This window comes from Cricetulus griseus, chromosome 5 (assembly GCF_003668045.3).
Source record: "Cricetulus griseus strain 17A/GY chromosome 5, alternate assembly CriGri-PICRH-1.0, whole genome shotgun sequence".
Classification (NCBI taxonomy): Eukaryota; Metazoa; Chordata; class Mammalia; order Rodentia; family Cricetidae; genus Cricetulus; species Cricetulus griseus.
The window spans coordinates 127184583-127198409 of NC_048598.1; the positions used below are offsets into that span (position 1 = coordinate 127184583).

Sequence of the window (13827 nt, forward strand, 5' to 3'; positions counted from 1 at the left end):
TACTGGACTGGACAGATAGATAGCCCAGTGGTTTAGACTACTACTACTAGCCAGGGGTGGTGGTCCACGCATTTAATCCCAGCACTCAGGAGGCAGAGGCAGGCAGATCTCTGAGCCCGAGGGCAGCCTGTTCTACAGACTTCCAGGACAGCCAGGGCTACACAGAGAAACCCTATCTCAAAACAAACAAAACCCCACAAAAATAAAGAGTACTACACTTCCTGTGCATCCACAGGAAGTAAGTTTGGATCCAGCATCTCAGTCAGGCTCATAACAGCCTATAAGTCCAGCTTTAAGGAACACCCTTTTCTGGTCTCCTCAGTGCTCCCTCTCCCCATGCATGCACAGAGACACATGATTAAAGTAAGCAGATAAAAGAAAAACCAGGGCTGGGTCTGATGGTTCAGCAGTTAAGAGCACTGGCTGTTCTTGCAGAGGGTCCTAACAACCACCTGTAACTCCAATTCCGGGGGAGCTAGACACGAATGCAGTGCACATAAATACATGTAAGCACTCCCACACACATGTAAAAAAAAAAAAAAAAAAAAAAACAAAAACAAAAAAAAAAACAGACCGATCAAAGACAAATAAACAACGACATAAACATTATGGAACCACATAAAACATTATATGTTTGAGGCTACAGTTCAACGAGCAGAGTGCTTGCCTAGCATGTATGAAGCCCTAGGTTTGACCCTCAGCACCACAGGAACCAGCTGTCCTGGCACATGGCCATGATCCTAGCACTTGAGGACATGAAGCTAAGGAGGACCAAAAGATACAGAAGCAGGGAAAACATTCCTATACCTAAAATAAATTAATCTTAAAAATAAGAGAGTTGTTCTGGGTGGTGTACTGATGTATTCCCATATCCCCGTTTCCCAACATACTATAACATCTAAAACCTAAGGGGAAGTAATGAAAGAAACTTGTGGAAATATTATTTATTTAATCCTTCAAAAATTTTATTTTATTACTTTGTGTGTATGGGAGTTTTGCTTGCAAGTCTGTGCACCATATGTATGCAGTGTCCCTGGAAGCCAGAGGATCATCTCTGGGACTGGATTTAAACATGGTTGTGACCCACTATGTGGGTACCTGGAATTAAACCCAAGTCCTCTTGAGGAGGAGCCAATGATCTTAACTACTGAGCCACTGCTCCGGCCCCTTATTTACTTATTTATTGACAAAATCTTATAACATTTCATGAACTCTTGTGATCCTCCTGCGTCATCCTCTTGAATGTGGAGATTACAGAAGTGCGCTACTGTTCTTGGCTTGAAATATACCTTTAAATAAGTTTGCTGCATCATTGCTTAAAGCATTAAAAAAATTGTAAACATTATATTCTTCAATAAGAGATTTGGCCAAGGAGGCTGAACACACACACACACATACACACACACACACACACACACACACTCAATAAATGTCCATATATTATGAAAACCAATACCCATGGAGCCTGCCTAAGGTACACTGTAGTAGGCAAAGTTACAGAGAGCTTAATCAACTCTCTTAAAAACTTTTTTCTCTTGTATTTTGAAACAGGGTCTCACTATACATCCCCAGCTGGCCTGGAACTTGAACTTACTATGTAGACTAGGCTGGACTTGATCTCACAGAGATCTGCCTTCTTCTGCCTCCCAAATACTGGGATTAAAGGCATGTGCCATCAAGTCCAGCCAATCACCCCCTGCCCCTCCCCACTGGCACCAAATTACATTTGTGTGTGTGTGTGTGCGTGTGCGTGTGCGTGTGTGTCCCCTTGCCTGTGCCATGGTATGAGTTTGGAGGTCAAAGGCCAACTTTCAGGGGTCAGTTCTCGTCTTCTACCAGTTGTATCCCAACAATTTAAAACTATCTATATATAGATAGATGGATTTAGGGGTCTCATGTTGCCCAGGTTTGCCTCAAACTTGCTATATAGTCAAGGATGACATTGAATCTCTGATTACTCTCCTACTTCCACTTAGCAAGTGCTGGGATTGTAGGAGTGCAATGGTATGCCCAGCCTTGTGCAGTAGCAGGGATTAAATCCAAAGCTTTGTGTTGGCTTGGCAACCACACTACCAACTAAGCTACTTCCCCAGTCACAAGAATACGTACCAACTGTTAAAGGAATTTCAACGTTCTTACATTTTTTTTTCTCTTTTCCCAAGGAGACAGGGTTTCTCTGTGTTACAGTCCTGGAACTTGATCTGTAAACCAGACTATCCTTAAGCTCCAAGAGATCCTCCTGCCTCTGCCTCTTGAATGCTGGGATTAAAGGACTGTGCCACCACCATCCAGCTAATTTTTTGAGGCGGGATGGGGGTGGGGTCAATAGTTCTTTATTTTACTTTTTAAAAAATGTATTAATTTTTATGTGCATTGGTGTTTTGCCTGCCTGTCTGTCTTGTGTGAGAGTGTTGGATCCTGGAGTTACACACAGTTGTGAGCTGCTGTGTGGGTGCTGGGAATTGAATCCAGGTCAGTGCTCTTGACTCCTGAGCCATCTCTCTTGCCCCAATTTTTTTTTTACATCCTTATAGTGCCTAACTTCATTTTTGTAAGGTAAGGGCAAACCCTTTAAAATGCACTAAGGGGGAAGACTGCAGAACAGCCTATGTGAGATCCTGGGTCTGACCCAGGATGGAGCCACAGTAAAATAACTGTAACCTCAAAATATTAGAAAAAATAAAACATATGCCCAGGTGTAACAGCATACACCTTTAATCCCAGCATATATCTGTGGGTTCAAGGCAGCCTGCTTGCAAACTGAATTCCAGGTTAGTCAGAGCTATAAAGTAAAACCAAGAAAAAGCAACAAATAAATAAGCAAATAAATAAGATGTGATTGTCTTCATAAAAACATGCTAGATCACTAGGAAAACCTAGCAATATTACTTCTTGTTTTTTTAATTAAATGTATTTATTTATTTTACATCCCAACTGGAGATTCCCCTGCCTCCTCTTCTCCCATCCCCTCTCTCTATTTCTTGGTTTTAGATACCTAAAGAAGCAGGAAAAGTAGGAAGACTAAAGGCCCCCCTCCCCCCCAACTCCCCTTTACCCCCTTTAATTGTAATCTGACATCAGGGTTATCTGATGGTCTAAAGAGCACTCTGTTTTTACCTTTAGCCACATAAAAAACAATTCATACACAAGACCAACTGAGAACAGTTCTAAACAAGTTGAATCTCTTAAATAAAAAAGACACCAGCTGGGCCAGTTAGGGGCAGTCACTGCAATTAGATACAGGAAAGGCTGTGGGGTGGCATGAGGGCCAGAACTGTGAATTCCCCTCCTACGCGTGAGTCACACAGATGACCATAAAAGGCAAATCACAGCTCAGAAGACAGGCAGATTCAAGGCACCAACCATCTTTTTTCTTAGTCAGTTTTGCAAACTTCATCTGGGGACTGTACAACTGACCCTGTACTGCCTGGAAATGTAAAAGCCTCCAAAGGACAGAGAAACTGAATTAACAGTAACAGCGGCTGACCCTGCATCTTATCCATGGAACCACTCACAGTGGCCTTGGGGATGTTTCTTTGATGGTAAATGATATCAATATGGAAACAACAACAACAAAAAAAAGAGCTTAGAACTGTTCTTTGAGTTCCTGCCCAATAGACCAATCAGATTACAGAAGATGTGCCTGCAAAATCAACCAGGGCATTTAGTGGCTCTATAACTCAGGTTTGGGTTTGTAGAGGTCTCTCCTTGCTTGATTTAAATGGCATTTAGGACTTATTCAGTGCAGGAAAGACAATGAAGGAAAGAAAAGTGTAGTCTAGGGCATGGCTTAACTCTGGCACTATTGTCATTTTGATTATTGGGGCATGGGGTTCAGCAGGTAGGGGCGCCCTACACTCTGGGCTGTTAACCACAATCCCTGGCTTCTATACATCAGATGCCAGTAACAACTTCGTAGTTATATTCTCTCTAGCTGGGTGCATGTCTCTAATATCAACACTTATGCGGCTGGAGTTTAAGGCCAGCCTGGCCTATATAACAAGACCCTATCTCTAACAAACAGCAACAAGAAGCTTCCAGATACAGCCAAATGTTCCCTGGGAGTAAAACTGTGAGAACCAGTCACCGGTCTAGGACAATGGTTTCCTGCCAATTCTATTCACAGCTACTTCTTTAATATGATTTCCAATACACCACAGTTTTGTTTTGTTTTGTTTCTTTGTCATCCCCACCCGCAACCCCAAGGAACAGCCCAGGGTCAGAGTGACTCCTGCTTTGTTTTCCATGGCCAGATTAAGACATGCTGATTTGAGGTGTGATTTCCTAGGACCAGGATCAGAAATAACTGTAGTTACCTCTTTGGTGTAAGCCTCGGGAAGGGGCAGTCCAGCAGTGACCTGGAAGAAAGGAGACAAAGTCAGGTGGCTTCCACTGTGACAGGCAAGCGGCTGCACGCTTCAGAGAATGAAGCTGTTTCCTGCCCGAAGGACTTGGAGCGTGAGACCATAAAGCACAGAACGATGACTGCTGGGAGGGAGGATGGGTGGTCCTTTGTGAATTGAGATGAGGAGGGACTATGGATGAAGGCCACGCACGGTGGACAAGAATATGCTTGTGGCAGGACAGTGATCACACTGAATAAAGCACACACCAGTGGAAAGACAGCCTCCAGTCCTGCAAAGGTCACTATGGATGCCTAATGTCAGGTCTGTGAAGAGCAACTGCAGCTCACCACTCGGCAGGAGGGGTGGGTGTGGGTTGACCCAGGATGACTGAACAACAAATAAGAGAGAAGCAACAGCCAGTGTGTGCCTGCAATCCCTAGTACTTGGAAAATGAAGGCAGGAGAATCACTTCTCGTCCTCATCAACATAGTGGTTGGGCTATATATGTGACCTTCTCTCAAGAGGGAAAAAAGGGGGGAGAGGGTGACAAGGGAGGGCCTGTAAGAGGTACATGAACTCTAAAGCAGTTAGCTCACTGTGTCAGGAGTTAGCTCACTGTGTCAGCCTGGGCCTGGCTCCTGATCTAGAAGCTGGGTCAGCCATGCTGCACAGCACTTACAAAGGGCTCAGGGCTGATGCACTTGGCACTGTAGGCAACAGTGATTAAAAAGCCTCTAGCTGGGTCTCCTACTCTTCAGGAAGAATTGAGGTCTGTGTGTCCAGTCTATGGTGCTCTGATCCTAGAGAGGCCACGTGCAATATTAACAGGAAGCAGTGACCTTCTGCATAGCTTCCCGCAGGTCTGGCTCCTGGACAGAACTGTACAGGCAAAAAGCCTCCCCTCAGGACAGCCAGGGTGGGGGCCCAGGCCCATCCAACCTTTGGACATTGCAACATAATGTCACCTACAAAGCTCATACTTAAGAACTGCATAAGCCAGTTACAAAATGGAAAACTAATCCACCCCTCCCTTCAAAAATCCTCAATATTTTTAGTACATTTAAGGCTTCGTGGGGCTTTATTCCCAGCTACCACTGGCCATAGGCAAGGTGGTCATGCTATGGTGTGAGGATGGTGACTGGAGTGTGTGAGAGATGGGAATGCTGGCTAGAATCTGCAGACAGCCTATCTAGCATTCCTGACAGAGAGGTTGGGGAGTCTTTCATATCTCAGGAGCACTAGACCATGGGTTGAGAGGCTGTGTGAGTTAGCAAAGTGCTTTCACAGAGCAGTTGGGACCTAACCTCCCAGGGAGGACCCAAGGCCAAAATGATTTCCCTGATGGAGCCTTCACTCTCTCATTGAGTGGACAATGATCTCTCCAAAGGTTACCTGTCCTGAGACATCACAAGGTCATGTATAGAAGAGAATCAATCAATCTAATGTCTCTATTGAACCAGACACAGAAGAGAGGGGAAAATAGTGCCTATATTTCATTTCGGAAAATATAGTTGCTTTTCCTTTAAAAAAGCTATTTTTGCTACTGTGCAACTCAGCTCTAATTTCAAATATATTAAATATTAATAGCTATAACTCATATAAATAAGAGCGTTTTTAGGCCTTCAGCAATTTATAAGTATACAAAGAAGCCTGGTAATCAAACACTGTCAGGCACGTGCAAAGCTCTGGATTCAATCCTCAGTGTATCCTCATCCTGAAAACACACACATGCTCTATTAGGACAAATGGGTGTCACTGCACCAAGAAACAGATTCAAGATCTTGTTCCCTAAGTTACAATACCTATGTCCAAAAAAGAACAGGAACTTCATACAACAACGACTGCTGAGCAGTATAACCAGCTTGACATTTTAGTCCGAAGAGAAGATGTGAAGCCAGGTGTGTTGCTACATATACTCCCAGCACTCGGGAGGCAGAGGCAGGAGGGTCTCTGTAAGTTTGAGGCCAGCCTGGTCTTCAGAGGGAGTTCTAGGACCACCAGACTACAGTGTGAGACCCTGCCTCAAAAAGCAAGCAAGCAAATGAAGAAGAGATGTGAAAATCCTAGAATAAGAAGTATAGTTTCTAAGCAATAGGAGCCTAGAAAAACACATCAAATCCAGGACATAGCTGGTCCTGAGTGAGCCCACCCATGGCCTCTACTAGCCACTGGTCCCGAGCTACCTGCCTCAGGAAGCCCCACCAGCTCACTGAAGGCTCTCAGCGCCCTGTCAGCAAGAACTGCTGCTCATAGCTGACTTCTGCTTCTGCAGCGTTTTCTGGCTGGCTGCCAGTGTCGATATCAAGAAGGAAAATGAGATGCAGATTTATAAAGAACAGGTTGACATGGAGTTTTCTGTCGGTAAGGCCAAGCACAAGCCCTTGAAGGGATTTAGATAGGTAGGTTAGGTAGGTGACAAAACCAGTTTGGGCCCCCTTAAGATGCTGCAAGGGAATCCGTCCCTGAGAGCGAGGTGGCCTGTACGTGAGTTATCTGGACATCCCTGGCTCTGGCTCTCTATCCATCAAGAGAATAAATAAGAGCAATAGAATGCCAACCCTGGGATGAGTCATGCAATTTCCCCTAAGCCTGTAGAACATTCCTGATAACCACTCTCTCAGTCCTTGGTCCTCACCGTGGGGCCGCCGCCATGCATTTTAAGAGCTCTGACAGTGGCAACGAGAACCACCACGTGTGGCTGGAGCCCAGAATATCGGCACTTGATGTTGAAGAACTTTTCCATTCCTATGTCTGCTCCGAATCCCGCTTCAGTCACTACAAGGAAGATGAGCAAGTGTGAAATTACCACCACCGCTGTGACTTTAAGTGAAACACAAGTCCATCCACAAAGGATGCACAGGACTCACCTACGAAGCCCTCAGGGCCAACAAGCTTGAGTGCAATCCGGTCTGCAATGATGGAGGAATTCCCATGTGCAATGTTGGCAAAGGGCCCAGCGTGGACAAACACCGGTGTGCCCTGTGGAAACCATGACACCATGAGCAAATGCCAACTTGGCTTCACAGTGGTGTCACATTAGGATTTAGCTGGAATTTGAGAAAAGACTTCCAGGAGACGAAACGCCAAGCCACCCCTTTGTTGTGGAATAGAGTGTTTGTTCAACTATGTAAAGATGTGTTGCTGTTTCACCTTGCCTACACCTGATTGGTTTAATAAAAAACCAAATGGCCAATAGTTAGGCAAAGGAGGGATAGATGGGGCTGGCAGGCAGAGAGAAAAGGTGAGCCAGCCAAGGTAGCCAGAGCCCAGCCAACCGGAGCCCAGCCAGCAGGGGCCCAGCCAGCCAGCCAGGAAAGCAGGATGAACAGTATATAGATGAGGTAAACAAGCCTCAGGGAAACACATAGATTAATAGAAATGGGTTAATTTAAGTTTAAAAAAGAGCTAGCTAGAAACAAGCCTAAGCTAAGGCTGTTCAGTCAAAATGAATTATAAGTCTCTGTGTTATGATTGGGGACTGGTGACTGAATAAAGCCTGCTATACACTTTTTCTGGGGCAGTGCTGGAAACCAAACTCAGGGCCTCTTAGTCATATCAGGTAAATGCTCTGCCACTGACACACACCTCCAGTCCAAAGCCATTTCCTTTATATCATTTTAGACCCCTCCCCACAACTATAAAAAAGAAAGGAAAGAGATGGACGCAAGATGCCTCACTGGGTAAAGGTGATTGATTGCCTCACAAGCCTGGAGACCTGAGTTCAAATCCAGGAGCCCAAGTACAAATGCCAGGAGAGGACTGCCTCCACACAGCTATCCTCCCCTCAAAGCCGGCCCCTTACTTCCATGTGCATGCTATGGTACACAAAACACCCCCACAACAAACAAACGTTTAAAAATCTTTCAGAAAGGTGTCTGGTTCTGCAAGGAAACTGCTTTCTAGTCTCTTGGCTCTGAACAGAGGAAGTGAATTCTGGACCCCAGAGTTACCCAGCTCACCTCTAAGGTCTGCATGAGATTGGGTTTGATTGCATCCTTCAACAGCACCGCCACTGCTCCACTCACGCCCTGCAAGACAAGCCCATGAATCCTCAACCCGTGCCAGAAGTCCAATCTCTTGAAAGCAAAACGCAGCACTCCGGGGCTTCTCATTCATTTTAACCATCTTGGAGCAATTAGCGCTTACACCTAATCTCAGCCATTCATCTTTAGTGCTTATTTTTCCGGGCTGTACTAGGAAGCCACCGGTTATCTTGGCAGGGAGAGGAAGCAGAATGAAAATGGCCTTCAAGTACAATTTCTCAAATGCATGTGGCGCTGGAAACAAGTGCCTTAATCAAGCCCTGCGGCTGGCTGACGTGGGAATCCATTTAGACCACTGTAGATATGTTAGTTCCGACAGCAATGAGTTATTTATAACTTTGGTATCTGAGCAGAAATAGGTGTGAATCGAACTCAATGTATGTTTCTCAAAGCTGAAGCAAAAATACTAGCCAGAAGCCTAATTCCAATTCCTAAATCCAGCTCCCTTTTTAAAGGGATTCAATCATCCCTGAGCAAACCAATGGCAAAGGAAAAATCAAGCAGTGGTTCTCATTTATATCCAACATTAATGTGTTTCTAAATTTAAAGTTTGGGTGTTAAAACACATTATAACCGTGAGAACAAAGTTAATATTTTTCTCCCTTTTATAAACTCATCTGCCAAAACACTGGCTATACTGGTGTGTGTTGATATAAACAGGCCTTTACATTTTTGATCTAAAGCCGGTGTGTTGGCTCATGCTTATAATCCAGCAGTTCTCAACCCGAGGGTCGTGATTCCTTTGGCATACATCTATCTCCAAAAATATTTATGATAGCAAAATTACAGTTATGAAGTAGCAACAAAAACAATGTTATGGTAGAGGGCTAACCTAGGAGGATTGCTATCTGTTGGAGAATGGTCTGGGCTACATGATGAGTTCCAAGCAAGCTTGGGTCAGGTTGAGACCTTGTCTGGAAAAAAAGATTTTCTTTAAGAATTTTTTTTTTTTTTAAGATTTTATTTATTTATTATGTATACAACATTCTGCTTCCATGTATATCTGCACACCAGAAGAGGGCACCAGATCTCATAACAGATGGTTGTTAGCCACCATGTGGTTGCTGGGAATTGAACTCAGGACCTCTGGAAGAGCAGTCAGTGCTCTTAACCTCTGAGCCATCTCTCCAGCCCTCTTTAAGAATTTTTATTTCAAATTTTATATCATGTACATAGAAAGCTGGGCATAGTGGCACACACCTTTCATCTCAGCACTTGGGAAGCAGAGACAGGAGGATTTCTGTGAGTGCAAGGCCAGCCTAGTCTACACTGAGTTCCAGGACAGTCAAGAGATACATAGAGAGACCCTGTCTAAAGAAAAAGTAACAACAAAAAACAAAACACCCACCCAAAACCCGAACAAACAATAAAACAAAACAGCAGAAGACCCAACCAGAAGAGAATCAGCCAAACTGGTCAATAAGTCCTTCCAAGCCAAGTATCATGGGAAGGCACCGAGGGTGACATCATACCACACAAACTCTAGTGGTAGCTTGCTCAGGAAGACTCTAGAAGGATGAAGGCATCGTTCACACCACCCAGCATTTACAAGAGCCCAGTCCCAATACCATTACTCTCTATGAGGAAATTTTTAAAACTATGTAAATTTCATAATTTTTATAATGAGTAAACTCAATGAGTTAATCACATTTTAAGAAGAGTGTAAATTCTGTTTCAAATAATCACTGGGAGACCCCAGAATGCCATATTAACAAGCCTGGCACTTACCAGATCATCAACAGTGATGGGTTCGCCTTTCTTACTGGATGCCACCACCATTTTGCCCACTCTCTCTATCATATCTTTCAGAGAAGTAGTGAGGGCCAGAACAGCCATAATTTCACTGGCCACAGAGATATCAAACTGAGCCTGTGGGCAGACAAAGAGACAAAGGCAGACAGACCCTCTGTGTCAAAACAGAAGTTAACCAGGATGGAATAGAGATATCTAAATCACTTCCCAAACAGTCAAAATTTCTAATTGTTCAGATGCCTTGAGTAATCATTCTTTAAAAATCAGTGTTGTAGGGGTTGTAGCACTGGGGAAGAGAACTTGCCTAGCATGCACAAAAGCCCTGGGTTTGATCTCCAGCACCTCATAAAAAGGTGGTAGTACAAGCCTGTAATCCCAGAACTTGGGAGGTGAAGACTGGAGGATCAGAGTTCAAAGTCATTCTCAGCTATAATAAATTTGAGACTTCCTGGACTCCCACTACTCCCTCCACCCCCAAATTGTAGCACAACCAATAAGCTATTATTTTATCCCGGTGAAAGCACCTTGGATACAGTTGGCTACATATTGGCTACAGTTTCCCTAACATAAAAGGAACAATACAGTTACTCTTATACTGAAGATAGAAAAAGCCAAACGACCACAGAAGAGGAGCAATTTTAACTAATTTACATGCAAGACTTCTCCACCTTCAGGAAAGAGTGCTGGGGGAAAACCACACAGGTGACACATGGATTTACTGCAAAGGCTGTCAGGAGCGCACGGTGCCACACCCACTCACTTCCATTTTAAAAGGGAGAAGGCAGAACAACACCTGCTGGTGTGGTCGCAAAGGAGGGGATGGAGGAGGTTGGAAGCTGCAAAAGCTAATTCCCACGAAGCAATTACTGGAGATGAGCAAACAGTTACCGTGCGTGTGTGGCCTTTCTCTGTTGGAGACTGTCCAATAGTGATCTTCCTCAGGAATCTATCATTGGTGTCCAGCACTATAGTGGAAAGGGAGGGCAAGGAATGGTTAGGAAAAGGTACGGAAATTAAGGAATGGAGACCCAGTGCAATGGTAGTGCAGTCTAGCATTAACCCTAGATTGCTCCCCCACCCACCTCCAAAAAAAAAGGAAGAAAGAAAGAAAAAAAGAAGAAACACAAAACTAGGGAAGATAGCACATGCCTGTAATGCCAATACTCTGAAGGCTGTGGCAAGACAATCTCAAATTTAAGGCCTTTCTGGGCTATCAAAGTTAAATAAATAATTCCACAAAGACGTAGAGACCATAAAGCTAAAGGGAGCAGCAGAGTGTGTGTGTGTGTGTGTGTGTGTGTGTGTGTGTGTGTGTTGTTGTTGTTGTTTTTGAGACACGGCCTCTGTATTATGTAGCCCTGGCTGTCTTGGAATTCACTCTGTAAACCAGTCTGGCCTCAAGCTCAGAGATCCACCTACCTCGGCCTCCTGAGTGCTGGGATTAAAGGTGTACGCCATCACTGCCAGCTTAGCAACAGTTTTAAAACAAATCTAACCCAATGATGATCTATTAATACTTGATTTCAAAATGGACAACAAGCTAAAACATAGTGTAGGAAGCAAAGCCACAGCCACACACCAGAAATGTAGAAGGATGGCTCTTTTTTTCTTTTTTTTAAGCTTTTAAAAGAAGCTTTTATTTATTTTGTAGTATGTGCATTACAGGAAACAAAACACAAGGAAGGATGGCTCTTAAAGCAAAGGAATGTGGAGTGGTTGACTTCATTCCTTCTAAGGAATTCAAACAATTATAAAATCTGGACTCCATTTCAAAGCACATTCTATATTAGCAGAAAAAAACAAAACAAACAAAAGAAACCAGAGCAACCCAGTTTTTGAAAGGCTAAGGTATGTATTGTTCTATGGTATGATTCACTGGCCATATACCCACACAAGGGCCATCAACTCAGACCAAGTGCAAATGCCTGTGAAACACTCCAAGTCACAGGTCTGGCCTCTCCTTAGTACATTCTCTTGTGATGACAGAATATATACCCAATTGTATAACCTCAGGTAACTTGGAAAGGTCAATCACCAACCAATCCAAACCTCACTTCCCAGGACTAGCTCCTGTTCACTGTTTGCTCCTACATTTGATTTTCCTAGGTTTGGGATCCAAATTAACATATCTCATCTTTGCCATGGTTCGTGGCACAAGGTTCCTTAGAGCCCTTAGAATGTTAAAGGGACAGAGAACCTCAGGAGGGGTATGGTGACCAGCAAGGACAATCGCTGGGAGGGATGGAACTTTCAGCCCTGTAGATTGAGGGTTGGGGGTGAAGACCTATAAAAACCACCACCACCAGCAGTAGCAGCAGCAGGAGGAGGAGAAAATGAGGTATATGGATCTTTTGTACATATCCAGCTGCCTCTTCCCTAATTGCTTCTTTTGTAACAAACCAATAAACACCAGGAAAAGAAAAGTAGTCAGGTGTGGTGCCTCATGCCTGTAATCCTAGCACCTGAGAGGCTGAGAATCAGTTCAAGGCCAGTGTGGGCTACATAGTAAGACTGTCTACAAAGCAATAACACTCCCCCCACACGCTAAAGTAAATGATTAAACAGTTTATTAAATCCTCATAACATATGGTGAGCTTGTTTCCTTCTAAAAATACTGCTGTGGGGTCTGGAGAGACGGCCCAGTGGTTTAGAGCACTTATTGCTCTTGTAGAAGACTGGGGTTGAGTTCCTAGCATCCACATGGCAGCTCACAAGCATCCATAGTAACTATGGTTCCAGGGGAACTGATGCTTTCTCGCAGTATCCTTGGGCACCAGGCATGGACATGGTGCTCATATATGCATGCAGGCAAAATATCCCGACATATGATAAATAAATATATTTAAGAAATTTAAAATGTTGCAACATATCCTTAAAGCTATTGAGGCAAGAGTAGAAATGCCAGTAGTTTTTCCTATTAAGAATGTCATTTTGGGGCTATAGAGATGGCTGAGAGGTTAAGAGCACTGGTTGCTCTTCCAGGGTTCCAGAACAGGCATGGCAGCTCACAACTGTTAACTTCAGTTCCAGGGCATCTGATGCCCTCTTCTGGTCTCTGTAGACAGTACATACACGTGGTGCATAGACATAGATGAAGGCAAAACACTCATACACATAAAAATTAAAAAAAAAAAATTGAAGAATGTCATTTTAAAAATGCCATTAGGCCAGGAGGGTCCACACCTGTAATCTCAGCAGGGACATGGATGCAGGAGGGCTAGTTTAAAGTCAACCTTAGCTACAAAGAGGATTCAAGACCAGCCAAGCCACATGATCAAAACAAACACCCAAAACTCAAAGTCAACAGGGCATTAACAGTTACTGTGCCAATAAAAACAAGAAAGAAATTGGTAAGTTCCCTGATGGTGCATACTGCATGACTAGATGAAACTTTCTTCTCTACAGTAAGGAGATGGGTAGAAAATAAAATCCCAAGCCCCGCTAATCGTACACAGAGAAAAACAACATATGATGTTGAAGTCAGGCAAGCATCTAAAAAGCTGAAGGCTGACGAGTGTTACAAGAGGAGTTAATAAAACAAGAAATGATGAGCAGGCCGAAGAGACTGATGAAAACTCAAGTCACTGGTGCCAGAAGAGTTCTGACAATAAAGAACACATGATTCAAGTGATTAGACATCATTCTCCCACTTCATGACACTAAAACGTTCTGCATAAAACTGAAAC

The 13827-nt window shown here is 43.8% G+C and overlaps 1 protein-coding gene across 1 annotated transcript in view; it reads right to left on the minus strand.

The window, feature by feature from the left end:
• Mthfd1 (methylenetetrahydrofolate dehydrogenase, cyclohydrolase and formyltetrahydrofolate synthetase 1) overlaps window positions 1-13827 on the minus strand; it is a 67677-nt gene that overhangs the window by 10881 nt on the left and 42969 nt on the right. Inside the window, exons 17-22 of the mRNA XM_027418284.2 lie at window positions 11030-11106; window positions 10118-10258; window positions 8306-8374; window positions 7214-7325; window positions 6982-7121; window positions 4317-4358 (exon numbers count right to left, since the gene is read on the minus strand). Of these exons, the coding sequence (XP_027274085.1) occupies window positions 4317-4358; window positions 6982-7121; window positions 7214-7325; window positions 8306-8374; window positions 10118-10258; window positions 11030-11106 (581 nt within the window). The remainder of the gene's footprint in view (window positions 1-4316; window positions 4359-6981; window positions 7122-7213; window positions 7326-8305; window positions 8375-10117; window positions 10259-11029; window positions 11107-13827) is intronic.